Here is a 26,090-nt window from a genome sequence, read left to right on the forward strand (position 1 = left end):
AAGAAAGAGGAAAGCCTGAGGCCTGGGGCTAGACACGGGGCTCACTGGATCACAGGCCAAAAAAGTGGCTTTCAGGGTCAGCCAGCCAGCCAATCATCCAGGGGACATATCTCAGGGGAAAACTGGGACTCATCCTAGAGGGGTGGGTGGTGGAGTGAATGGGCATAGGAATCTTGCCTCCTTACCCTCCTTCCACCCAAACTCTGAGACAGGTGAGCCATAAGGTGCCTAGGCCTGGGGGTGGTAGGGTGGGATGGGGTTGGGGTGTGGCTCAGATAAACAGCCCTGGAAACCACAAGCTGCCCCATCCAGCCCAGGCATGACCCTGCGCCTCTGTGTTGGATTGGATCTAATTTCTGAGCCTCTGTACATTTGGGTCAAATTTGGTTTGGTCTGTCCTGATTCTCAGCAATGTCTGGACAACCACCACTTTGGTCCTGACCAGAGAGCTGGGCGACTGAGTCCTCAGTGGTCCTATTATGCTCCCAGGGAGAGCTCAGGCCTGCTAGCCTGCTCCCCCTCCCCTAACAGTCCCCAAGAACAGACGTGGGGCAGGGAATACTTGCGTAGTCAAACTCTGGGGCTGTTTAAAAAGCCCAAGGCGCAAGAGGGCTCCCGGGGGCAGGGTTTGGAGCTGCCCCTAGAGCTGCTGAATGGCTGCTGAGAAAAGCAAACTCACACCAAGGAGGCAGGTGAGAGGCCGGGCGGGCACCACCTGCATCTGGTTTATTGTTCTGTTTTCTCCAAACTTAGCAGAGCAGAATGTGAGGCCACCTGGGGGGCAGCTGGGCCCACTGCATGGGGCCAGCCAGAGTCATTGTGAGTGTGTGGGCCAGAGTCCATGAGACATCCAAATACAGGAGGCCTGGCACCCCGTCTTCTGCCTCCTCCATGCCCAAAGCCCCCACAGGGAGGCATGATGCGGCAAGCATGAGAGTGCAGGTCTCAAAGGAAGTGGGGGCAGCTGCGGGGTGAAGCAGCTGTTGGAAGCTCCATGGGAGCCTGGGCAGGCCTCCCCAGGCTGTGGGGCGCCGCCCTTTCGCTGCACAGAAGTTGGGATGTTGGGCCACTTGAGATGGGTCAGATGCAAACAGGACCTTTCCAGGTCACTTCTCCCTGAGCTGTCCTTTTTCCCACAGTCCCCACCCCATGCTCCCCTCACCCGACATCCCTTGTCTGCACAAGATCCATCTCTTTCAGAGGAACCAAGACCCAGACGGCGAGGCCCAGAATCCCAGCACCTCCCTGGGATGCTCTCCTGCCAAGAGCATCTGCACAGTGCTGGGGCTTCTGACCACCCCAAGACAGGGAGGCAAGAGAAGCCTGTGGGGCTACTAGCGGGAGGCTTGAGCATGGGGTGAAGGCCCCTCCCCGTTCCGCTCACGGGCTGAGGTCTGCCCATAGCCCCGGCCCTGCATCTGTCTGTGCCACCATCCAGGGTGTGGCTGTGAATCCCAGAGGGACCTCCAGTCCGGGCTCCATGGGAACAACAGCTGCAGACCTGGTGGGGCGAGAGAGGGAGAGAAGAAGGTCGGGGAGGAAGGCTGGCTGCCAGGGGACACGAAGCCACTTCTCTCTACCCGGTCAGCTTGGGTTACTGGGGTGGGCTATGTACCTCAGAAAGCTGTCTGGATGGTCCCTGGGGAGGAAGACCTGGACCCCAGCTCCCCAGCCCTGTGGGGCTGCTAGTGGGGAGGCTTGAGCATGGGATGAAGGTATTTAGAGAGTAAGCCCATCTCAGGGCCAGGTGGGGCGCAGGAGGCCAGACCCAGCCAGAGACCTACCGTAATTAGGAGTATGCCAGGCCCTGAAGCCCCCGGGCTGGAGAGTGGAACTTGTCAGAATCCTCAAAAGACTGGTCTGCAAGAGTCAAGGAGAAAGGAGCCATAAGCCATGTGCCACCCGGGGAGCCACCTGCCTGTCACTCTCTGGGCTGAAGACAGCAGGCAGGCGATATAGCACTTTCTGAAGGCAGTCAGCCATCCCTAGCTCTGGCCCGGGGCAGCACTGCAGATCAGGGATGAGGGGTGCCTCTCAGATGCTCAGGGGATGCAGCCCATGCCCTTGCTCCCTACCTCCCTCAAGACAGAGACAACCCCAGGCTCCTTCTCCCAGAGTGGCCTCCTTCAGAGGGCCCATCTGCTTCCTCAAGCACATGGACATGTACCAGGGCAGAAAAGGAAAGAGGCCAGACTCTAGGAGTACTGACTGACATACCCACAGCAGCATCCTGTCTGCCTCCCCAACCTATGAAATTCATCACTCCACCACTCCCCACCCCTGCCTGACTCCCTCCCACGCTTCTCCTTTCTGGCAGGAGAAATCGGTGACCCTCTGTTCTCTCCATTCCTCACATTCTAAGCTCCAGACACACCTAAGAAAAAATATCCAAAACTTGGAAATAAGGCAAAAAAAGTGACTGTGTATCCTTTCGAAGTCAACCTAGAACATTATCAAATAAGCCCACCTTAAGAGTCATCTTATTCTGGGGCATGTGACGTCTTTTGACTTCACGCTACTGGCTAGGGCCCAGGCTTTGCTCATTGGATGGATGTTCACTTGGAGGAGGCTGAGAAATGGCAGATGATTTCTCATTGGTAGAAAAGACAATCCCCAGAGGAAGGTTACAAGTTTGTTGCTCTGTAGAAGCAGTTTGCAGCCAGCAATCTTATTTCAGCCCTCTTTGTTTTACCGGCTTCAGTCTCTTACCGTCTACTTTAAGTTGCTTTGTCATCCTGTTATGTCCCTCATTAATGAGTTAAATAAATCATTGGCATATATTTGTATGTTATGTTTTTATGTATTTATGTATTTATTTATTTTTGAGACAGAGTCTTGCTCTATTGTCCAGGCTAGCCAGACTGGAGTGCAATGGCGCAATCTCGGCTCACTGCAGCCTTGACCTCCTGGGTTCAAGTGATCCTCCCACCTCATCCTCCCAACTGGCTGGGACTACAGGCATATGCCACCACACCCAGCTCATTTTTGTATTTTTTTTAGAGATGAGGTTTCGCCATGTTGCCCAGGCTGGTCTTGAACTCCTGACCTCAAGTGATCTGCCCACCTCGGCCTCCTAAAGTGCTAGGATTACAGGTGTGAGCCACTGTACTCGGCCATGTTAAGTTATTAATGTTTTGAACGTGGGCTCCAAATCTCTGTCTTCCCACCCCCACACCTTTGGCCCAAGGTCTTTTCTATCTAGGGCATTCCTCCCCAACTAAGGACCCCTGCCTCCTTCAAACCCTGCTTGGGCAAGTCCTTCCCTGAAGATGGGCTACCCTCTACCCTCTGGATGGGTCACCTAGCAGCTCCCTTGCCCACCCGCCCTCCCTGTCACAAAAGTCTGTTATTATTTGAGTCACCATCACAGGCCTGCCTGAGCTGTGCAGAGGAGGGTCCCTGGTGGGAAGGGGCCCTATTCTGTGTGCAGGGCAGGCATTAGCACGGTTCTCAGAAGTTTCTGGGCTGCACCTAGTTGCTCTGACTGCCCCCAGAACAGTTGATTCTGCGGGACGCCGCGGACATGTATCATCCTTAGTTGTTCTCCCAGGCCCTGAGCTTTCCCACCCTCTTTCCAGTGTCCCCGGACTCTCATACAGGGACCCTGGAGCACAGAGGCTCCATAGAGCATTGTCCACAGCCCCCTCCCCTGCCTCAGCCTGGTGGCTGCCCCACCTGCCCCTGCCTTGGATTTGGAGATGGCTCTGGGGCCCAAGACACTGGCCTTGCTCTTGTGACAGGCATCCCAGCCTGATCAGCCCCCACATCAGGCTGAGGAAACGACGAGGGTGTCTCTTCCTGCATCTCAAGGTCATTCCCCAGAAACTAATCTCAAGATGCTCTTAGAAAAACACATTTTTGTGCTCAAATAAATTTGCACCTCCTGTTTCCTAGAAGGTTCACAATGTACCCTGGCACATGAAAAGCTCTGACAAATTCTTCAATAGCCACTTACGTAATTTCAACACTGATTCTTTCCTAAGCTCTGTTGCTCTGACCCATTATTGCCTTGGGGAATACTCAATAGGATGTGCTCTAACCCAACCCCTTCCAGATCAGTGCCCCACAAACTGCATTGCAGCCTTCTGTGTGTGTGTGAACGGTGCCCTTCTGACGCATATATTCATTCAATAATTCGACTATTTATTAAGCACCTGCTGTGTGCCAGATTGAGTCCTAGGGGATCCCGTGGAAGCATCCCTTAGCCAGATAAGAAAACACCTGTAAGCCTCTTAGGGAAGACACTGGCCCCAGCCCCCAGTATCCCCATACACAAGGATCTGTTCCGCCCCACCCACATCCTGTTGCCTCCTCCTTTTCCGCAGCCTGTCCCTTCCTCTGTCCTCCCAGTGAGTTTCCAATCACCACTTGGATAGGAAAGGTTCTGCTGGTTCAAAGGTTCTGCTGCATGTGAGTAAAGTGAGGGAACAGCCATTTCAGGAATGGGATGTGGGAAGATGACTTGGTCTCAAGTCCTAATCTGTACAATGTGGTGAGGGAAGCTGGGCTAAGCCTCGTCTAAGGTCAGTCGCCTTCCATCGTCAGTGACCCAGTCCCTCACAGTGGTGTGTGCTACCCTCTGGTGGACACAGGGAGGCACAGGTACAGGCGTGCAGCCCACCAGCTCTGAGGGTCTTTGCTCTGGGCTCAGCTGGATGGGGATGGGGTGTTGGGGTAATTTCTAGACCTCATCAATTGTGATTTGAGTCTCTTTCCCTTGGCCAAGTGGTCAATTGAGAGCATCCAGAGTGGCGACCATCCCAGGCTGGGAGGCCAGGGAAGTGGGGGCCAGAGGCCAGCAGAGCTACCTGCTCTGTCCTCCAAGAAGAGCTGGTCAGCCAGCATGAGGCACTGGTGAGATGCGGATGGAGTGGGCCCCTCTAGCCCAGCTGCTCCACAAGGGCCCCTCCTTCCTGCCACAGTGAGACAGGGTGGATCACTCACCTGGAAGCCCTTCTCCATGGGCTCTGGGGCAGGCCTGGGGTGGGGAGCTCGGGGGGCGCAGCACGGGGGCGAAGGCGCTCCTCTGTTTGACGGCGGAGATCATGTTGACAGGCGAGAAGGAGAAGACGCTGGTGGTGGGGGCAGCGGCCGGGAGGGACATGGAGGAGGCAGCCGCCAGCGGGGGGCTAGAGGGCATGACTCCGGGGCGGGGCGGGGAGGGGCAGGCGCAGCAGGGAAGGCGGTGGGAGACACAACAGGGAGACAGCACCAGAGTGAGCAGCTTGGCTGGGGCCCCACGTGGGCTGCTGACCCAGGTACCAGGCTCAGACCTCACTGGGAACTGTGAGGGTCCTGGGCCAGCCCTGCCTTCTCAAGGGTTCTGAAGACCTTTTCTCGAGGCTGGGGATGACAGGGCCAGACCAGGTTAAGACAAAAGCAAAACCAGAACATTCAATAAAACCAAACAGTGGGAGGCAACCCCCAAAAATGAGATGAGCAACAGCTGGACCACTTCAGGATTTCTGCTGAAAACCTCTGGGATTCTGAGATGCTAGGAAACATTTATGAGCCTTGGGGTGACAAGGCTAGAGTCATAGTGCAGGAGTCACAGAAGAGCTGGACCAAGTAGTCAGGGATGAAGTTTGGGGGAACACACAGGCTCCTGTTATAAGCCTCTCTGTCCAACATCACAAACAGCACTCCAACTTCCTCCTCAAATATGCTCTCCTTGCCAATGTCCCCTATGTTCCTCTCTCCCTCTCCCACCTCCCCCTGCACCCTGGGGCACTTTGTTTCCTTACAGCTTAATGCAGGTCCTTGTCATCTCCAGCCTGGGCCCTGGGGGGGTCTCCTGAATCTCCAACTTCCAGCTGGTCAATTTAAAGCAAAGTGCAGGGATCTACATCCTCAGATCTTCCTGTTCTCAAACTCCCCAGCCACCTAGGCTGTGGCTTGCCCTCCTGGGAATGGCAAGGGAGCCTCCTGCACACAGGCTTTGCCTGCCCCCTCTTCCTGCAGCCTCCTTTCCTGGGGGCTCAGGCCCAGGGCATCGCTGGATCCCACCTTTCTACATTCTCATCTGAACCCAATTCCCTGCCTCTCTCCTGTAAAGACTGGTAGGGCTGTGATTTGAGTATTGTCCAGGCAGCAGGCAGTGGGGTTGGTGGGGCTTCCTGGAAGAAAGCAATAGCCTGAGAAGGCTGCCTTTGGCATCAGAGGACCCTCCTACTTCCCTTGATACAATAATGTCTTCAACAGCTGCCCCTCTTCCAAATGTCCTCAGCCTCATCTCCTTTAAGACAATAGTTACTGCCAGCTGGAGAGGCCCCCAGAGCCTGATGAAGGGCTTGAGACCAATGCCAGAAAATGTACTATGGCTCTCAATGCCCAGGGCTCACGGCCACATTTTGCACCTTGGGTAGGTAGTGTGGGGAGTAGTGTGGGTAGTGTGAGTCATTCCAGGGTTGCTGGTGGCTGAAGCAGAAGAACAAAGAGAGACCCAAACAAACAGCCCCTGAGTCTCTGGCTGGGACAGTTCTGATGTCATTCCAGAAATGTTCTGGGAAACTCAATGAGAATGACATCCCTTGGAGTTGGGCCACAAAGCACCTTGAACGTAGGGGGTGAAAGGGTAAGCCTTCGTCAAGACAGTATCATGAAATGGGACCAACCCTCGCTCAAGTCCACTGTGTCTCCAGCTGACGCTGGTTTAAGCAGCTCTAGAATTCTTGATCTTCTTGCTGAATCGGAAGACCCCAGGTGAGCTGGCTTCTTCACACTGCGGCAGTGTGTTCCTCTACTGTTGACCACAGTGTATGTGCGGGAAGGAACTCATGTTCCAGGCCCCACTCGCGCTGGCCCAAGGGGAAAGCTTCCAAACCAAGGGGGCGCCCACAGAGAGGTTGTGAGGGTACTGCCCCAGAACTGAAGGGAAGGAGGAGCAGTCAAGCCTGGCCTGAGCAAAGAGCCAGGAGAGGCAGGGGCCTTGGGGAGGGATGCCAGAGGGCCATGGCCTATGCGGACTCCGGCTTTTGGGGCCTTGGGTCGCAGAAGTTGAGCCCAAGCCAGAGAGAGCCAAGATCAAGCTTTCAGCCAGAAACAGCAGCAGGCAGGACACATGCCCTGCAAGGAAAGCCAGGCTGGTGGACAGACAGTGCAGTCTCGGCAATGGCAAATATGGGACATGGAGAGGAGAGGGTACCACCAGCAAAGCCAAGACCAGTTCCTTCTGGGACAGCCTTCACTACTTCTCCAGCTCTGCAGGGTCGCCTGGGACTTCAGGGACTACCTCTCTTACGATTGATAGGGAGGCTTCTTGCACGTGACAGGAGTGGCGGGATTCCCCAAGCCCTGGGCTTTGCATACAGTGGATGCTTTATAAATGTCTGCTGAATAGCTAAGCTAAAAAGACCTGTGAACTTGCTGATCTGGAACTTGATGTTGGAAGAGTCTTGAGGGCAGTGTAAAATGACAAGGCATCAAAGTCGTTCGGAATGTCACTCACTCATGACACGCAGACATTACCTGTCCACCCAGCTCTGAGCTCCCCACTCTAAGAAGCCAGATGGGACGTGGTCAGCGCCCACAGTCAGGGCTGGGACTCCGAAATTAAACACTGGCGCTTTAGGCACAGTGGCACATTCAGATCCGAGATCAACCTTTAGCAGGGGGTGGAATTGACCCTATTTGACTGCGAGGAAACAAGCTCAAATAACTTGCTGAATGCCCAGCAGCTCCTGATTTGGACACTGAAACTCAAATTCTGTCTGATCACACAGAATTCGCTCGCTCTGACGGACGACATCGCAGGGACCACATCCTCCCCACGACCACCTGGCCTCTGGAGTCCTGGGGGCTGGGGGCGGCTGGAAGCTGGCTTCCCTCGAGCCCTGAGTTTCCTTAGGCTTCCGGCAGGCGGCGCCAGCCTCCTCCCCAAGTCCCAGCGCGAGATGGGAAGGGAGCGGTGTCCCAGATTTCAGATGGGCGCCCGCCTCCCATTAAAGCCCACTTCAGGGGGACTGGAGGCCTAGAAGCGATGTGCGTAACGGATCGGCAAAGAAGGCTAAATAACTCTGGCCCCAGGACCCCGGGATGTGCAGCCTAGGGGGTGGGGTTGAGGTCCTAGGCGGGGAGGTCCTAGGGGAGGTCCTAGGCGGGGACGGTGGGCCTGGCCCCGAGGGCTGAGCCAGGGTCGACTCTCACGGCGCCCGCGCCTCAATCCGTGGGCGGGGGTGGGGCTGAGCCCCGTTCCGCTCCCCGGTCCCAGACCTTCCCTTGCCGGCGGGGGACACTCACTGGCGAAAGGCGAGGTGGCGGTGGAACCATTGAGGAAGCTGGGGGACCCAGGCACGCCGAGGCCGGCCACTCCCGGCGCTCCGTAGCCGCCCAGGCCAGCTCCGAGGCCGCTGCCGTAGCCGCTCTGCTGCGAGCCGGGGCTGGGCGCGAACCCGCGGGGAGACGCGCTGCTGCAGCTGCGCGCATAGCCTGCCAGAGAGAGCGCGGCCGTCAGGGAGCAGCGCCGGCCGGGGGAGGGACGGTGGCGGGGCCTGAGGACGGCGGGGAGGCGCGGCGCACGCACCCGGCTCGGGCCCCGGGGTGGCGTCCCCGACGGCGATGGCCAGCGGGCTGCTGAAGGCGTTGATGCCCACGACGGCGGGGTGCGGGTGGCTTGGGGCCAGGGGTCCGAGCGGCCCGGGTGCGCGGGGAGTGCTGTACAGAGCCTCGGCCACATCCGCCGCGCGCTTCAGGAGGAGCTCCTGCGAAGACAAGAGCGGGGTACGGCCGGGGCAACCGCGGGCGCCGCGTGCTGGGGAGCCCCGGGCCCGGCGGCGCTGGGAGGGCGGAGGCGCCATACCTGGTTACTGCCGGGCACTCCGTACAGGGCCTCTGCCAAGTCAGCCGCCCGCTTCAGCAGCACTTCCTGGGGACAGGGGGAGAGACAGCGGGACGGAGGGGCAGCCCCTGGGGGCGACGAAGGGGCCCTCGGGAGCCCCTCCTCACCCCCTTGCCCGCAGGACACCCTCAGTCCCGCCCCACCCCTCTGAGTACCTTGGGCAGCCTCTCGGGGTCTCCGGGGTGTCTGGGAATGACTTTCTGTAGCCTCTGGAATCCGTAGTCAATGGTGGGCTCGTTCAGAGCTGGGGAGTGGGGCGTCGTTTGGAGGACGTCTCCCCCGCAGCCCCCCACTCCCAGGGTGAGACGCAGGGCGCCAAAGGCAGGCCAGCGCCCAGTCCAGGAGCCTCGCTGCAGCCCCCTCCACCAGGCCCAGCCCAAGTTCCCGGGAAAACTCCAGGCACGCCCGGCAGCGAGGTTCGGGGAAGTTTCAGTTCCTTCGTTTGTTCATTCAACAAATATTTACTGGGCCAGGCTCTGTCCTCTGCCCTAGGCGCCTGGCATGAACACACCGGCACCCATTTGTGATTAGAAAAAAAGGGAAACTGTATACACATATGAGTTATAATCCTAAGGACAGGCCTCGATGGAGAGTTTTCTCTTTCCATCTGGTCAAATCAGGAGTTTATTAAAAAAAGAAAAAACTTGGCCGGGCTCGGTGGCTCAAGCCTGTAATCCCAGCACTTTGGGAGGCCGAGATGGGTGGATCACGGGTCAGGAGATCGAGACCATCCTGGCTAACACGGTGAAACCCCTGGCTACTAAAAAAAAAAAATACAAAAAACTAGCCAGGCGAGGTGGCGGGCGCCTGTAGTCCCAGCTACTCCGGAGGCTGAGGCAGGAGAATGGCGTGAACCCGGAAGGCGGAGCTTGCAGTGAGCTGAGATCCAGCCACTGCACTCCAGCCCGGGCGACAGAGCAAGACTCCGTCTCAAAAAAAAAAAAAGAAAGAAAAAAGAAAAGAAAAAGAAAAAACTTAACAATCTCCATTCATCACGGCTCAAGTGGACTCTCCAGCATCTGAGGGCTAGAGGTTTGCATGCACCCCAGGGAAGCAACTGGAGAAGTGGGTGGCTTGGGCTGGGGCGGATGGAAGTGGAGAAGATCCAGCCAGCAGCCAGATTCTACATTGCATCTCCACGTGTGTTGTGTTCACTGCTTACCTTGGCGTTGTGCAAGGGGTGTGTGTGTATGCGCGTCTGACCCAGTTCCCCACGCCCTTCTCCTCCTCCTTCCCCTTTTCCTGTTCCCTGCACCCTCCTTTTCGGATAGCCTGGCCCCGACCTAATCCACCAGTCTCAAAGCCCTACCTTCACCTGTAATTTTGACTTAGTGAATTTCCCTTAGTTTCCCGGCAAAGAGAAAGCACTCACTTCTGGGGCTCGATCCTTGTCATTCCTTCTCCTGCAACTGCCCTTCCTTCCCCAGGTCAACCTCCCCACTAAGCCCTCGAATTTCGGCTCAGTCAGGCTCAGCAGACACTCCCTACCAGAGGTTTTCCTTGATTGTCAGCCCCTTGACCGTGTGACCCCACCCACCCCACTCGGTTCTCTGCTCAGCCTTTCCGTGTTAGACTGGAGCTCCCTGAGGGTAAGTAGGGTCACTACCGAGTGTCTCTCGAAGGGCTCGGTGAGCTTCGGTGCAGGGGGCGGCGCGATGGTGGGGACTGCGGTGGGCTGGAGAGAAGTGAGTGGCTTAGCTGGGGCGGGGCGGGAGGATGGAAATGGAGAAGACTCGGCCAGCGGCCAAATAGAGCCAGGCTGGGGGGTTCTACACTGCCTCTCCACGTGTGTTCACTTCTCGCCCTGGCGTCGTGCAAGGGGTGTGTATGTACGCATGTGTGTACATGCAGAGTGAGGCCTGGGGTAGCGTGGGAGAACCAAGAGACCCAGAAAAGATTCAAAAGATTCGGGGAGCAGCGATCCCATTGGCATCTTTGAAATAAACATCCCTTTGGAGAGGCTCTAAACCCGGGAGGGTCTGCGGGCAGAAGACACAGTGTTCAGGAGGTGAGATGGCCAAGGGAGAAAGAATGTTGGTTGTGGGGGGGACTTTGTCCCGGGGAAGGGACTAAGAAGCCAGAGGCCAGGGAGGGAAACACACAGCCACGGAAAGACGGTCCTGCGAGCGGAGCGATCACAGGCATAGATGGGTGAAGGTGGCCCGACGTCGCCTGGGGGTGCGGCCACAGCGTAGAGCTCGGCTAACTCCTAACTCCAAGAATGGAGATCAGTGCGCGGGGTGGGGCTCCCTCCTTGCACCTTAGATCTCCCCTCCCCCGCCCGAATCCTTACCTGTGTAGACAAAGCGGCCGGGTGCTCCCTTGCAAAACTGCTTGGACTTGTAGGAGAGGGTCACCTCCACCACCCCAGGGATGTGCCGCGGGGGCGTCTGCACCCGGATGGCGTGGGGTGTGATGAGCTGCGAGGGGAGAGGGGAGGCCTGCAGGTCCCGCACCGGCGAGGGGAGGGCCCAGCCCCCAGGCCCAGGGGGAGACTGGCGGGGTTGGCCCACCTCGCTCCACACGAGCACGTTTCCGAACACGACCTGCAACCCGTCGAAGAAGTTGTCGCCGATGACAATGACGGTGGCGCCGCCCGTGGTCCAGCCCTCCCCGGGGCTGATGGCCTTGATGCAAGGGGTGGCAGCTGGGAGGCAGGAGAGGACCCAGGTCAGGGGACCGCGCTGAGGTGGGGCCTGGGGGCTGGCTGGGCCCGCGGCGGCCGGGACTGGGCCGGGGTCCTGACCTTCGGAGGGGTCCAGGCGGCGCGCCCTGCGGCCATGCTTGGAGTTGTTGTGCACAAACATGTTGTCGGACACGGCCAGCACGTGTCCGTCCACGCTCACCGTCGTGGACACCACCACCTGCGGGGAGAGCCGAGGCCAGCCTGGCTGGGGCCCTCGGGGGCTCCCGGGAGGGGAATGTGGTGGGGAACCAGCACCTTGAGGCTGGTGGCTGGATGCTGGAATTTAGGGTCACTGGTGGGAGGAGGAGGGCTTCAGTCCTGCAGTGTCTGAGCTGGTGGAAGGGGGCCAGCTGGATCAGGTGACACCCCCAGATGAACTGACTCCCCAGGCGCTACAAAAATAAAGACCCCTGAAAAAACTGGCTCCTTGGGCAAAGAATGGCTACTGTTTTTGCATACACAGAATGCTGGGCTGTATCCACGGGCCTCCAAGGCAGGAATGGGGTCTTAGGCGAGTGGAGGGAGCAGCATCAGCCGCAGAACCCATCAGCAGGAGCCCCTGCCCTATTCTGGGGAGAAAACTGGGGCTGCCTTCTTCCCCCGCCCTGCACTGGGAGGGGTGTGCAGGCTGGGGATGTGCTAAGGGCAGCTGCTCTCCGCTTCACGCTATGCAAATTGCCTGGGTCGTTAATCATGTAAAAATGTCACAATTAGCATCTTCTTAAGTGGGACTCTAATGAAGCCTCCCTTGGCAGCCAGCATAAGTTGAGAAGGAGCTGCCCCACCCCCAGCAGGCACCAGGCTGGGGAGGCACAGGGCTGGGCAGAGGTCTGCCTTGGAGGCCTTTCCCAGGGTGGCAGGGTCACAGCCTTCCCTTCCCCCTCCCATCCCCTCCATCAGGAAAGGGTGGGGTCGCAAGGGGAAACCCTTTCTCCAGACCCACCTGGAAGCGGCGCATGTCTCGGGGATTCCCCGCATTCTTCAGGCAGTTCTGGTTGCATTTGAGGAAGAACTTGAGGAAGAACCTGAAACAGTGTGGTTGGTGGGCTCAAGGGTCTGGGGGTTCTGGAAACAGGTGAAGATCCAACTGCTGCTTGCCACCCCCCCTCTCCGCAGGATGACTCTCCTCTTCCTGCTCCCACTTAGGCACACATCCCATATTCGTATCATGGTCTGCATATACCAGGGTGCCTGATACACACCACACAGACCCATCGCAATGACAACTTCACTACACAACCACACACACAGTGTACCAATCACACAGTGCTTATTTATGCCACAAAGTTTGTATTTAGCACTCCCACACAGCATATATTCATCATAAAGAGTAAGCCCGTTATATACACCACATACACCTATTACTCATTATACCCAACACACTGATACCCATCACACATACAACATATGCTCCGTATGTGGTGTGTATGCACACTTACCCAATGTAACCTTATCACATACAGTGCATATGTCACAGTATATGCTCATCACCCACATAGTACCTCTGTCACACAACACATCCCTCCCCAGAGTATACCCATCACCACACAATGTCACTCCTCAGACACAGCACATTCTTTGCAGGCGCTGTTTATGCCTTGTATACTATTACAAAATACAGCCATCACACACACTCAGGGTATAACCTTCACACAAGCATAAGCGACATGTACTCCACATATAGCCTGCACTCATCACACACACGGCATACTAATCAGACACAGAGCCCGTACCCGTCATGTACAGTGTATACCCGCCCTACGCAATATATGCACAGAGAAATAGGAAATACTCAGAACACATACATTAATACACATCTTATGCTGTAAATGATTACTCAAAATATAGTTATTGCAAATACTGTAAAGCCATACCATACAGCAGATGCCCCCAGCAAATTCACCTCCCACATGGCAGATCCTCCTCCCACACATTTTATATCCATTATACATGTAGGAAAACTTAATTACACAGAGCACATACCCACCATATACACATGGTGTATCTGTCAGACATGTGGTCCAGAGACACCGTGAATGTCTTCTTTTTTACACAGAGTTATTGGGAAAAAAACACATATGCGCTGATGAGGCTGCTTTTTGGACAAACACATGAGCGCTTGGTCCTCCTCTCCTTCCTGGCAGTTGGCTGGGAGGGTGGGGCCTTGGTCCTGCCACCTACCAGTAAGGTAGCCATGGACAATATTCTGGCTGTTGTACTCTTTTTTTTTTAATCCTGTTTTTTGTTTTGTTTTGTTTTGTTTTTTGTTTTTGAGGTGGAGTCTCACTGTGTTGCCCAGGCTCACCATCTCTCACTACAACCTCCACCTCCCGGGTTCAAGCAGTTCTCCCTGCCTCAGCCCTTAGCTTCCTGAGTAGCTTGGATTACAGGTGCCTGCCACCACGCCTGGCTAATTTTTGTAGTTTTAGTAGAGATGGTGTTTTGCCATGTTGGCCAGGCTGGTCTCGAATTCCTGACCTCAGGTGATTCGCCCGCCTCGGCCTCCCAGAGTGTTGGGATTACAGGCGTGAGCCACTGCACCCAGCCCTGTTGTACTCTTAGTAAACTTGGAATATGATCAGTATCTGCCTTATGCCTTATAGCACTCTGTGAGCATCTGGGACGATGCCCTTTACAAACTGTAGAGCGCGGGGCTACCGTCTGCAGTAGGTCCTGACATGTGGCACAGCCTCCTAGGCCACTGTATGAGTTTCTCCAGTCAGTCAGTTTTCTCATTTTACCTCCACCCAATTGGGAGATATTTTTACCATACTATTTACTAGAGCAAATACAAGAATCCCAAACCTGGGGTGGAACTTTAACCACTGTATAGTTACTCATATACTACTTATGTACCCCAAGTTTGAATGTTCATTTAATTCACCAGAGTTGCCTCCAAAGTCTGCAAACATTAAATTCCCGTTCAGAGGAAGATTTGTTACAGGCCCTGAAAGCCTAGTCCCCAAAAAGGAGGTCCCCAAGTGCTGGGAGGAGTAAGCACCAGTCCTGGAACTGAGGTGTCCCCAGGGGGCAGCCCCTCCTTGGGAGCTGGTGGCAGTCACCTTCCTGGTGATACCTCTCCCTGGGGTCTTGCCTCTGTCTACATTCTCAGCACTTTTCATGTTCCCCCACAGTGGGCACCCCCTATATTTCCCAAATGGTGCATCCCTACAGTGCAGACAATCCATTTACCCCTCAGGATACCCTGCAGTGCACACAGCTGTTATGCCCCCAAACAGTAGTCGCCAATGTGTAGTCACCATATATACCCCTATGGGTCACCCCGAGGTGCAGACACCTCCAGTGCTCCTGAGAGGTACACCTGCACAGTGGATGCACTCCATTTCCCTCTTATTAGTTACTATAGTAATCACTCCCTACACCCCTTATGACACTCCATGGTGTAAACACACTACACCCACATATGTGACATGTTCCGTATCCATGCCCCACATTCACATGTGGCAGAATATAGACTCCCTGCTCATACACACAGTGTAGACCAGTTCATTTAAATTAAGTACTTGTGTGCTCAGTCCTTTGGCAGGTGCTAGATGGAGGAAAAAACACCAGGATGGCTCATGGTCTCTGTCCTAAAGGGACTGAAGGCTCACCTTTGGATACCACTGAAGATGCGATACGCATAGTACTGCACCAGAAGATGACACATGTGCCCACTGCACCCCACAGCACTCAAAACTACAGAATCAAGAGGAAGGGTCCTTGGGAAGGGGCCAAGATAGGGGCTCTGGCCAGGCCTGGACTCTCTGCGTGACCTGGGGTAGGTAAATCCTTCCACACCCATGAAGGGAGAGTAGCGACTGAAGGCTGCCATGACACCTTCTAGTCCTGCCTCTGGGACATCCTTTACTTCCACCCTCCCCAAGGCTGTGGTTTCCTGCTCCCTCACTGGCCCTTCCCCAAGCCTTTGCTCAGTAGGTCTTCCCACTCCCACTATCCCTTTCCAGTACAGGTTTCATTTGTCCTTTGGGTCCACACCAATTCTCACACCCTGCACAGCCACCATTTTCTGGCCACTCTAGGTTTCAAGGACCACCCCTCCCTGAGAGCCCTAGGGCCCTGCCAGCACCTCTGTCTGTGGGGACACTTCAGTATTTGAGCCTGGCTAGCATTACCTGCAGAGTGTGGGTGAGTAAAAGCAGCTGCACAAGGCCATGGCCTGCGGTGGGAGCTGAGGGTCAGTCCTCTTCTCCCTTCCCTCTGGGCCTGTCCTCAGAGCTAGCACATAGTGGAAGCCATCCATGATGCTGCTGAAACCTCACTCCCTTCCAGCTGGTAGTCCACGAGGCTACTCCCAGTCAGAGAGCCTGCACCACCCCCCAAGACCAGCAGCGTCAGTGTCACCTGAGGCCTTGCTACAAATGTAGAATCTCGGCCCCCACCTCAGACCTGCTGAGTCAGAATCACATATCTGCGTTCATACACCCTCCAGGTGATGCTGGTGCACGCTGAAGTTTGAGGACTACTGCACTGGAGCTGCGTTACCCATTACTATAGCCGCCAGCCCCATGTGGCGTGAACCCTTGGCAGTGTGGCTAGTCCGAACTTGAGATGTGCTGTAAGTGTAAAATACCCATCAGATTTCCAAGACTTAGAAAAAAAAGAATATAAAATAATTCATCAGTAATCTTTTATGTTGATTTCATGTGGAAATGCTCATCTTTTAGCTATATTGGGTTAAATAAAATGTATTATGATAATTAGTTATATCAGTTTCCTGTGGCTACTGGAAAATTTAACATTACATATGTGACTTGAGGCCCCGCTCAGTGGCTCATGCCTGTAATCCCAGCATTTTGGGAGGCTGAGGTGGGTGGATTGCTTGAGGCCAGGAGTTTGAAACTAGCCTGGCCAACGCTGCAAAACTCCATCTCTACTAAAAATATCGAAATTAGCTAGGAGAGGTGGTGCATGCCTGTAGTCCCAGCTACTCAGGAGGCTGAGGCATAAGAATTGCTTGAACGGGAGAGGTGGAGGTTGCAGTGAGCCAAGATTGCACCACTACACTCCAGCCTGGGTGACAGAGTGAGACCCTGTCTCAAAAAAAAAAAAAAAAAAAAAAAGAAAAGAAAGGAAAAAAAAAACAAAAATAAAAGCATATTTACATATGTGGCTTGCATTATATTAATATTGGACAATGCTTCTCTGGAGTGTATGTCTCTAGGAGAAAGTGACTCACATTTACTATTGATTGGAGCACAGACTGTAAAGTTAAGTGCTAATTTGTAGAAAACTGATAAGATACAAATGATATTTGTCAGTGGGAGCTAAAAACTTTGATGACCTGGAGGTAGAGCATGGAAAGATAGATAATAGAGACTGGGAAGGGTGAGTTGGGGGGCGGGGAGTGAAGAGAAGTGGGTTATAGGGTACAAACAAACAGCAGGATAGAAGGAATAAACTTGATGTTTGATAGCAGAGTAGGGTGACTATACTTAGCCAAAATGTATTGTACCTGCACGATGGACACCCTAAATATCCGGATTGGATCACCACACATTGTATACTTTCACTTGTACCCTGCGAATTTATACTCCCCCAAATTTATATGACTTGGAAACAAATGATATTTGTCAGGAGAAGTAAATGCTTTCTGTTTGGTGGAGAAATAAGCCCTAAAGATGATAAAATTGTCCTACGGACATTAACTTTGTATCTAATTTGGCAATCTTATTCCAGTATTTTTCACACAATCCCTTGCCTCTCCTTCCCTCCCTTCCAATCCTTTCCATATAAGCATGCACACTCACACACTCACACATATTTCAGTCAGTTTCTCTTCATCTTCTTTGAATCAGCTTTGTCATCCCATTGGTTTCCTCATCAATAAGTTATAGAAAACTTCGACACATGCTCAGTAGCAATTTGTATGAGACTCATGCTTTTGATATTTTGAAGACTGTGCTTTGGCAAAGGTGACCGGCCCCCGAAGGCTCCTGCCTTCCAAGGCTGGACCTGGAATTAGAGGACTTCCGCTGGGGTCTAGAACCAGGAGCAGTGCCCCGGCTCTCCCCTGGACCTAGAGTGACTGCCAATCCTCGGGTGTGGCTGCCTGGTCCTCTCTTTGCCCACCAGGGGGAGACAGACACACCGCGGAGGCTGGAAGGGCAAACATGAGGACAACCCAGGGGACTTCTCCTTTGGCTAACGCCAAGGGGGTGACGCTTTATTCCACCTGAGCAGTCAGGGAAGGATGAGAATGGAGTCAGGGAAGAAGGAGGGACAGCAGGTCCTCCAAGCCATGTCTGCACAGAGGCCCCATGTGGGGGCTGGGGACTGGGAGAGGGTGAGAGGCCCTGTGGGCAGGGGAGCTGCAGGGAGACATATACACATGTGGAGCACACGTGGAGATGGGAACTGCAGGCAGGTGCTTCCCTTGAAAGAAAAGAGTCTGGGCAGGGGCTGGGTAAGTGAGGACAAGGTTCTGGGCCTGGGACACCCTGCAGGGACTTGAGGCAGGAAGGGATGTGAACTTTGTTGAGGGGCTTGAAGCCCTGCTTGTCACCATGGAACCACCCCCCACCTCTAAAGCTTGGATGAGCCTGGGGGTGTTCTCTGAGCAGCCCTCCCCACTCCTGGCCCAAGGGGTTGAAAGGGAGTCTAGGAAAGCCCCTTTTTCTTGACCAGGATGGGGGCAGGGGGCAGGGAGTGGGGGGAGCAAAGTGAGCCCAAGTTCACAGCCCTCTCTGACCTGAGAATCCCCATGGAGGGTGAGCACTGCAGGACCAGTGTCCAGTGCCATCCCACTGTGGCCATGAGGCTCTCTGAGGGCATGGCTTCCTAATCCAGACCCCACAGAAAGGGGAGTAAGGGAAAGGCCAAGTCCCAGAAGCTTCCGTTAGGATTACTGGAAGAAAACACCATAAATACAAGCATGACTTACACATAAAATGCATTAGGGAGGTAACTATGCAAACAAACAAATAAAACAAAACAAAACAAACAAACAAAAAACCAGGGAACCAGATCTAACCCATCAGGCACTTAGCAGCTTAGTAAGTGCCCAGAATGCTGCTGAGTTTGTCACTTTGGCATTATCTTGCTGAATCCCCCAGGTGATGTTGACACCCAGGTGGTGTTGGTCTGCAACCATTGCCACTTCACAGATGAGAAAACCAAGGCTAAGCTACAAAGACATAGTCAATGCCGAAGTCAGGATATGAACACGGGTCTTTATGAACCACTGATGCCGACGAGAGTCCTAGAAGTCCTTGTAAGTGGGGCTCTCAGAGTCCGACTCAGGCTGGTACTGCAGCGGCAAGCCCACCTTCAAAAGTAACTCTGAGAGGCAGGCTGTGTGGGGACCAGGATAGCTATGTTGTGGGGATTTCCTCGAGGTTACAAATTCAACAGGGTTGCAAAGGACAAACTCGGGTCCTCTTGCTCCTAGTTTTGGGATTTTGGCTGTTATGACTGCTGCTGTCAGTCGAGAAGATCTTCAGTATTAAAAAAACAATGGAACCAAGAGTTAAAAATTGTTCTAGCTCATTGGGGCTATAGGGGCTTCGTTATTCCATTCTGCCTATATTCCACATTCTCAATAAAAACTTTAATGAAAGACCAGAAGAAGAGCTGTGAACAGTGGTCATCCAACTAACGAAGTATGTAAAGGGTGGTAGTTATGCATCACGACTCTGATGCCTGTGACTTAAAGGAAAGCTCAGAGTAGTTCACCCGCACACCCACCTTACTACATCCTGAACTTAGTTTAGCCTTCGTAATGATGTCTATAAATGCTTTTTATTCCTCCCCGTAAAAACAGCTCAAGATGAAATGAAAATAAACTTCTTGTCCATGGAGTATTTCTTCCCAAAGAAGCAAATTCTAGGTTGAGTATGGCTGAAGTGCAAACATTTAGCTTATACACTACTTCTCAGGGCTGACACCATTGCATAAAGTAAACTTCCCAAGCACAGTGCTTTACTCAAAAGAGACACTCAGTAGAGAGGGCAAGTGTGAAGGCAATTGATGTGAGTCCACTGTTAAACTCTAGGTTCTTGGGGGGTGGAAGTCAGAGTGGGATGGAGCTGCCTTTTTTTTTTTTTTTTTTGAGACAGGGTCTCACTCTGTCGCCCAGACTGGAGTACAGTGGTGTGATCTTGGCTCACTGCAGCCTTGACCTCTCAGGCTTAAGTGATCCTCTCACCTCAGCCTCCTGAGCAACTGGGACTACAGGTCACACTACCATGCTCAGCTAATTTTGTTTATTTTTTGTAGAGACGGAGGTCTCAGCATGTTGCCCAGGCTGGTCTCAAACTCCTGGGCTCAGGTGATCCTTCTGACTCAGTCTCTCAAAATGCTGCGATTACAGGCATGAGCCACTGTGCCTGGCCTGGAGCTTTTTTTGGAAGACAACGTCCAGGTACTCTATAGTGAGTTGATGCCTGCCTGATTCCCTCATGCCCCAGCTGCAGTGTAGATGGTCAAATGGCTCACGGCTGCCCTGAGTTAATCTGAGAATTCCCCTCAGCCAAGAGCATATACTACCCACCAGTAGCCCACAGCCAATGACAGATTGACATTACAAGGAGGACCAACTCTCTGGCCATTCACACTCCAGACCTCCGCACGGGATAGGCTGACGCTAGACTCCAGCTGAGACCACCTCCTCGTTAAGCTCCCTCTGCGCTCATTCCTTTTCTCCTGAGAGCTCTCCTTCGATAAACATCTTCCACAAGAATCCCCATCTCAGGCTCTGCTTCCAGGAATCCCATCCTAAGTAAATGTTAGGTCACAGAGCTAAGGCTTTTCACCAGCTTTTTCCTCCCTGCATCCCTACGAGACACTTAGGGCTGAAATTATGTTCTCACTTCCAAAGAGAAAGCTGTCAGTAAGTCAGAGAGCTGGAAGGAGAGTCCAAGTGCATTTTCCAGTACAGGACTGTCAGGGGCAAGGAAGAGCATGTCTAGATTACAGTGCTCCCTAAGGGAACTTTTTCCAGAATGATATGCACTAGCCACACATGGCTACCGAGCACTTGAAATGTGGCTAGTGCGACTGAGGAACTGAATTATATTTCATTTTCATTAACATTTAAATTAAATGTTTAATTAATTTAATTAATCTTTTTTTTTGAAACGGTGTCTCGCTCTGTTGCCCAGGCTGGAGTGCAGTGGCCCAATCTCAGCTCACTGCAACCTCCGCCTCCTGGGTTAAAGCGATTCTCCTGCCTCAGCCTCCTGAGTAGCTGGGACTAAAGGTGACTGCCACCACGCCCAGCTAATTTTTGTTATTTAGTGGAGACAGGGTTCCACCATATTGGTCAGGCTGGTCACGAACTCCTGACCTCAGGTGATCCACCCGCCTTGGCCTCCCAAAGTGCTGGCATGACAGGCGTGGGCCACTGTGGCCGGCCATTTTACTTAGCATAAATCTAAATAGTCACATGTGGTTCCAGACTACCATATTGGACAGTGCAGATCTAGAAAGAAGGTGTGCAGTGACTGGAAATACAAGCTGGGGCAGGGTGTTCTGAACCACAGTGTGTCCTGTGAAGGCCTTGGGAAAGACAGCAGATTGAGTGAAGGGTAGATTACATTGGATATGTGTTTCCAAGCCCAAAGCTGGCACTGCAGCCTGAGATGGGGAAATAAGGGGAGAGGGATCCTCTGCTAATTTTTATCCTAAAAGATTTGTCTTGGACTCCCATGATCCTCAGAAGAAACTGAAGCAGTTTCTGGCTCTTCAGCATTTTCATTGTCTGCCTCTCTCTACCCTCAGCTCAGGGACAGAGGAGGACACAGATGGCTGGGCCATTCATCCCCTCATTCATTCCATACACCCACTTAAAAAGATTTATTAAATACCTTCTATGTGTCAGGCACTGGGACATTGTACAAAATCTTAAGGAAATTACAATCCAACAGGAAAGACAAACTCAGGAAGACAGAGGGGTGGGCATGGCAGGAGGATGTGCCAAGTGTAATCTGCAGTAGCCACTTAGTTTGCCTAGGGGAGGCGGAAGGCTTCCTAGAGCTCCTATTTGGTCTTGGGTGTTGGGTCTTGGAGGATCCCACCGAGAAGTAGGAGGCAGGGCACTCCATGCAAAGGGACTAACAGCTCTGCCACGGGGCAGACAGCTCACTCGTCCAGTGGTGCCTAACAAGACTGAGGAGGGCAGCGTGGCTTGGGGCCTGGGGTTGGGACCAAATCATGGGGGACTTGGACCCTGTGGGTGATGGGGAGGCTGCAGGGGATATCTCCCTTCAGGCAGAGACAGGCACCAAAGGGCCTAGGCTAGAGAAGGGAAGGGGAATGAGGAGCTTACTGCAATAGTTCAGGCCCATATGGGGTTGACCCAGGCTGCTTCCTGGTCTTAGCCTGTGGTAGCAGCCAAGACAGACTGTCCCCAGGGCCATAGCCACCTGCCAGGCCTGGACCTGGCCTCGCCACCATGATCCCCACCCGGGTAGAGGTGGCTGCAGTGCAGATGGGCTGGGGGACTATAAATAGCCAGGGCGCATACATTAGCATGCCAATGCACCCGCACCCCATCCTCTATGCTAATGGCCCACCATGCGCCTGAACACCTTCTGTTCCCCTGCATGTATTTGCATGCACAATTAGCATAATCTTGTATAATTAATGAACAGCGTCAATTTTAGCTCCTAAGTAATTTGATTAACATGTTGATAGGGCACTTACTAGGCTCTCCAAACCTCAGGGCTGGGCATGGGGCCTGAGGAGAAGGGGAGGCGGGTGGAGAGACTGCTAAGGGGCCCCCAGCTGCCCACCAAGAGTGGCAGTGACTCCACTTCCCCCAAACCAGGCCTGAGGGGAGGGGAGGAAGGGTGGAGTGCCTGCTAATGGGAGGCCTCTGGGCATGCCACATGCAGCGGCAGGAAGGGGCTGGAGCATGGTCACCGTGGTGTGTGCCTGTATGGACACAGATGTTCACACACACCCACACAAGTCCCCTCAAGCCTGGGGAGTCTTCTGCGAATGCAGGATATCAGAGTCCATGGGAAGAACAGAAGAGAAGGAGAGATAGAGAAAAAGGAGGGAGGAGGGGGAATGGGGCATAGACAGCAGCAGAAGCTACAGAGCTGGAAAGGGTGCTTGTGAGTCACACAGAGATTTAAAGGAGAAGCTGGGAGTCTGAAGGAAAGAAGTTGTGGGTTCCTCTGGCCTTGGGCAGAGGTGGTGGTGGAGGTGAGCCCTGGGCTCCAAGACCAGATACCTTGGCACCTCTTATCTATGAATCAGGTGAGAGGTGGGTAGGGGGTATTAGCAAGGCCTGGCATCTCCTACAATTCACCAAGCACCAGGGCAGAGAGAACAGTCAGAAGGCCAAGTGAGAGTGTCCCCTTCCCATTCAGAAAAAGACCCGTCCCAGTCAGAAGGCCAAGTGAGAGTGTCCCCTTCCCATTCAGAAAAAGACCCGTCCCAGTCAGAAGGCCAAGTGAGAGTGTCCCCTTCCCATTCAGAAAAGACCCGTCCCAGTCAGAAGGCCAAGTGAGAGTGTCCCCTTCCCATTCAGAAAAAGACCCGTCCCAGTCAGAAGGCCAAGTGAGAGTGTCCCCTTCCCATTCAGAAAAAGACCCGTCCCAGTCAGAAGGCCAAGTGAGAGTGTCCCCTTCCCATTCAGAAAAAGACCCGTCCCAGTCAGAAGGCCAAGTGAGAGTGTCCCCTTCCATTCAGAAAAAGGCCCGTCCCAGTCAGAAGGCCAAGTGAGAGTGTCCCCTTCCCATTCAGAAAAAGACCCGTCCCAGTCAGAAGGCCAAGTGACAGCGTCCCCTTCCCATTCAGAAAAAGGCCCGTCCCAGTCAGAAGGCCAAGTGAGAGTGTCCCCTTCCCATTCAGAAAAGGCCCGTCCCAGTCAGAAGGCCAAGTGAGAGTGTCCCCTTCCCATTCAGAAAAAGACCCGTCCCAGTCAGAAGGCCAAGTGAGAGTGTCCCCTTCCCATTCAGAAAAAGACCCGTCCCAGTCAGAAGGCCAAGTGAGAGTGTCCCCTTCCCATTCAGAAAAAGGCCCGTCCCAGTCAGAAGGCCAAGTGAGAGTGTCCCCTTCCCATTCAGAAAAAGCCCGTCCCAGTCAGAAGGCCAAGTGAGAGTGTCCCCTTCCCATTCAGAAAAAGGCCCGTCCCAGTCAGAAGGCCAAGTGAGAGTGTCCCCTTCCCATTCAGAAAAAGACCCGTCCCAGTCAGAAGGCCAAGTGAGAGTGTCCCCTTCCCATTCAGAAAAAGCCCGTCCCAGTCAGAAGGCCAAGTGAGAGTGTCCCCTTCCCATTCAGAAAAAGACCCGTCCCAGTCAGAAGGCCAAGTGAGAGTGTCCCCTTCCCATTCAGAAAAAGACCCGTCCCAGTCAGTAGGCCAAGTGAGAGTGTCCCCTTCCATTCAGAAAAACGCCCGTCCCAGTCAGAAGGCCAAGTGAGAGTGTCCCCTTCCCATTCAGAAAAAGGCCCGTCCCAGTCAGAAGGCCAAGTGAGAGTGTCCCCTTCCCATTCAGAAAAACGCCCGTCCCAGTCAGAAGGCCAAGTGAGAGTGTCCCCTTCCCATTCAGAAAAAGCCCGTCCCAGTCAGAAGGCCAAGTGAGAGTGTCCCCTTCCCATTCAGAAAAAGGCCCGTCCCAGTCAGAAGGCCAAGTGAGAGTCCCCTTCCCATTCAGAAAAAGACCCGTCCCAGTCAGAAGGCCAAGTGAGAGTGTCCCCTTCCCATTCAGAAAAGGCCCGTCCCAGTCAGAAGGCCAGTGAGAGTGTCCCCTTCCCATTCAGAAAAAGACCCTCCCAGTCAGAAGGCCAGTGAGAGTGTCCCCTTCCCATTCAGAAAAAGACCCGTCCCAGTCAGAAGGCCAAGTGAGAGTGTCCCCTTCCCATTCAGAAAAAGACCCTCCCAGTCAGAAGGCCAAGTGAGAGTGTCCCCTTCCCATTCAGAAAAAGACCCGTCCCAGTCAGAAGGCCAAGTGAGAGTGTCCCCTTCCCATTCAAAAAAGACCCTCCCAGTCAAAGGCCAAGTGAGAGTGTCCCCTTCCCATTCAGAAAAGACCCGTCCCAGTCAGAAGGCCAAGTGAGAGTGTCCCCTTCCATTCAGAAAAAGGCCCGCCCAGTCAGAAGGCCAAGTGAGAGTGTCCCCTTCCCATTCAGAAAAAGACCCGTCCCAGTCAGAAGGCCAAGTGAGAGTGTCCCCTTCCCATTCAGAAAAAGGCCCGTCCCAGTCAGAAGGCCAAGTGAGAGTGTCCCCTTCCCATTCAGAAAAGGCCCGTCCCAGTCAGAAGGCCAAGTGAGAGTGTCCCCTTCCCATTCAGAAAAAGACCCGTCCCAGTCAGAAGGCCAAGTGAGAGTGTCCCCTTCCCATTCAGAAAAAGGCCCGTCCCGTCAGAAGGCCAAGTGAGAGTGTCCCCTTCCCATTCAGAAAAAGACCCGTCCCAGTCAGAAGGCCAAGTGAGAGTGTCCCCTTCCCATTCAGAAAAAGGCCCGTCCCAGTCAGAAGCCAAGTGAGAGTGTCCCCTTCCCATTCAGAAAAGACCCTCCCAGTCAGAAGGCCAAGTGAGAGTGTCCCCTTCCCATTCAGAAAAGACCCGTCCCAGTCAGAGGCCAAGTGAGAGTGTCCCCTTCCCATTCAGAAAAAGGCCCGTCCCAGTCAGAAGGCCAAGTGAGAGTGTTCCCCTTCCCATTCAGAAAAAGACCCGTCCCAGTCAGAAGGCCAAGTGAGAGTGTCCCCTTCCCATTCAGAAAAAGACCCGTCCCCGTCAGAAGGCCAAGTGAGAGTGTCCCCTTCCCATTCAGAAAAGACCCGTCCCAGTCAGAAGGCCAAGTGAGAGTGTCCCCTTCCCATTCAGAAAAACCCGTCCCAGTCAGAAGCCAAGTGAGAGTGTCCCCTTCCCATTCAGAAAAAGACCCGTCCCAGTCAGAAGCCAAGTGAGATGTCCCCTTCCCATTCAGAAAAAGACCCTCCCAGTCAAAGGCCAAGTGAGAGTGTCCCCTTCCCATTCAGAAAAAGCCCGTCCCAGTCAGAAGGCCAAGTGAGAGTGTCCCCTTCCCATTCAGAAAAGACCCGTCCCAGTCAGAAGGCCAAGTGAGAGTGTCCCCTTCCCATTCAGAAAAGACCCGTCCCAGTCAGAAGGCCAAGTGACAGCGTCCCTTCCCATTCAGAAAAGGCCCGTCCCAGTCAGAAGGCCAAGTGAGAGTGTCCCCTTCCCATTCAGAAAAAGGCCCGTCCCAGTCAGAAGGCCAAGTGAGAGTGTCCCCTTCCCATTCAGAAAAAGACCCGTCCCAGTCAGAAGGCCAAGTGAGAGTGTCCCCTTCCCATTCAGAAAAAGACCCGTCCCAGTCAGAAGGCCAAGTGAGAGTGTCCCCTTCCCATTCAGAAAAAGGCCCGTCCCAGTCAGAAGGCCAAGTGAGAGTGTCCCCTTCCCATTCAGAAAAAGGCCCGTCCCAGAGAGAATCCAAGTGAGTGAGAGGTCCCCTTCCCATTCAAAAAAGGCCCGTCCCAGTCAGAAGGCCAAGTGAGAGTGTCCCCTTCCCATTCAGAAAAAGACCCGTCCCAGTCAGAAGGCCAAGTGAGAGTGTCCCCTTCCCATTCAGAAAAAGGCCCGTCCCAGTCAGAAGGCC

At 53.9% G+C, this 26,090-nt stretch overlaps 1 protein-coding gene across 5 annotated transcripts in view; it reads right to left on the bottom strand.

Annotated features, from left to right (window-relative positions):
• Window positions 1–675: 675 nt before the first annotated feature.
• EBF4 (EBF family member 4) overlaps window positions 676–26,090 on the bottom strand; it is a 75,957-nt gene continuing 50,542 nt past the window's right edge. For 3 of the 5 annotated variants that reach the window (XM_033185889.1, XM_033185888.1, XM_033185887.1), the window contains 11 exons: window positions 12,466–12,547; window positions 11,583–11,700; window positions 11,350–11,483; window positions 11,130–11,256; window positions 8,992–9,080; window positions 8,798–8,863; window positions 8,522–8,699; window positions 8,239–8,427; window positions 4,945–5,142; window positions 1,785–1,860; window positions 676–1,501 (listed from right to left, as the gene is read on the bottom strand). In XM_033185889.1, the coding sequence (XP_033041780.1) occupies window positions 1,790–1,860; window positions 4,945–5,142; window positions 8,239–8,427; window positions 8,522–8,699; window positions 8,798–8,863; window positions 8,992–9,080; window positions 11,130–11,256; window positions 11,350–11,483; window positions 11,583–11,700; window positions 12,466–12,547 (1,252 nt within the window). In that variant the 3' untranslated portion in view covers window positions 676–1,501; window positions 1,785–1,789. The remainder of the gene's footprint in view (window positions 1,502–1,784; window positions 1,861–4,944; window positions 5,143–8,238; window positions 8,428–8,521; window positions 8,700–8,797; window positions 8,864–8,991; window positions 9,081–11,129; window positions 11,257–11,349; window positions 11,484–11,582; window positions 11,701–12,465; window positions 12,548–26,090) is intronic. The other 2 variants (XR_004431167.1, XR_004431166.1) reach the window with 1 other exon arrangement.

The sequence above is a fragment of the Trachypithecus francoisi genome, unplaced genomic scaffold, assembly GCF_009764315.1.
Source record: "Trachypithecus francoisi isolate TF-2019V2 unplaced genomic scaffold, Tfra_2.0 Lachesis_group21, whole genome shotgun sequence".
NCBI lineage: Eukaryota > Metazoa > Chordata > Mammalia > Primates > Cercopithecidae > Trachypithecus > Trachypithecus francoisi.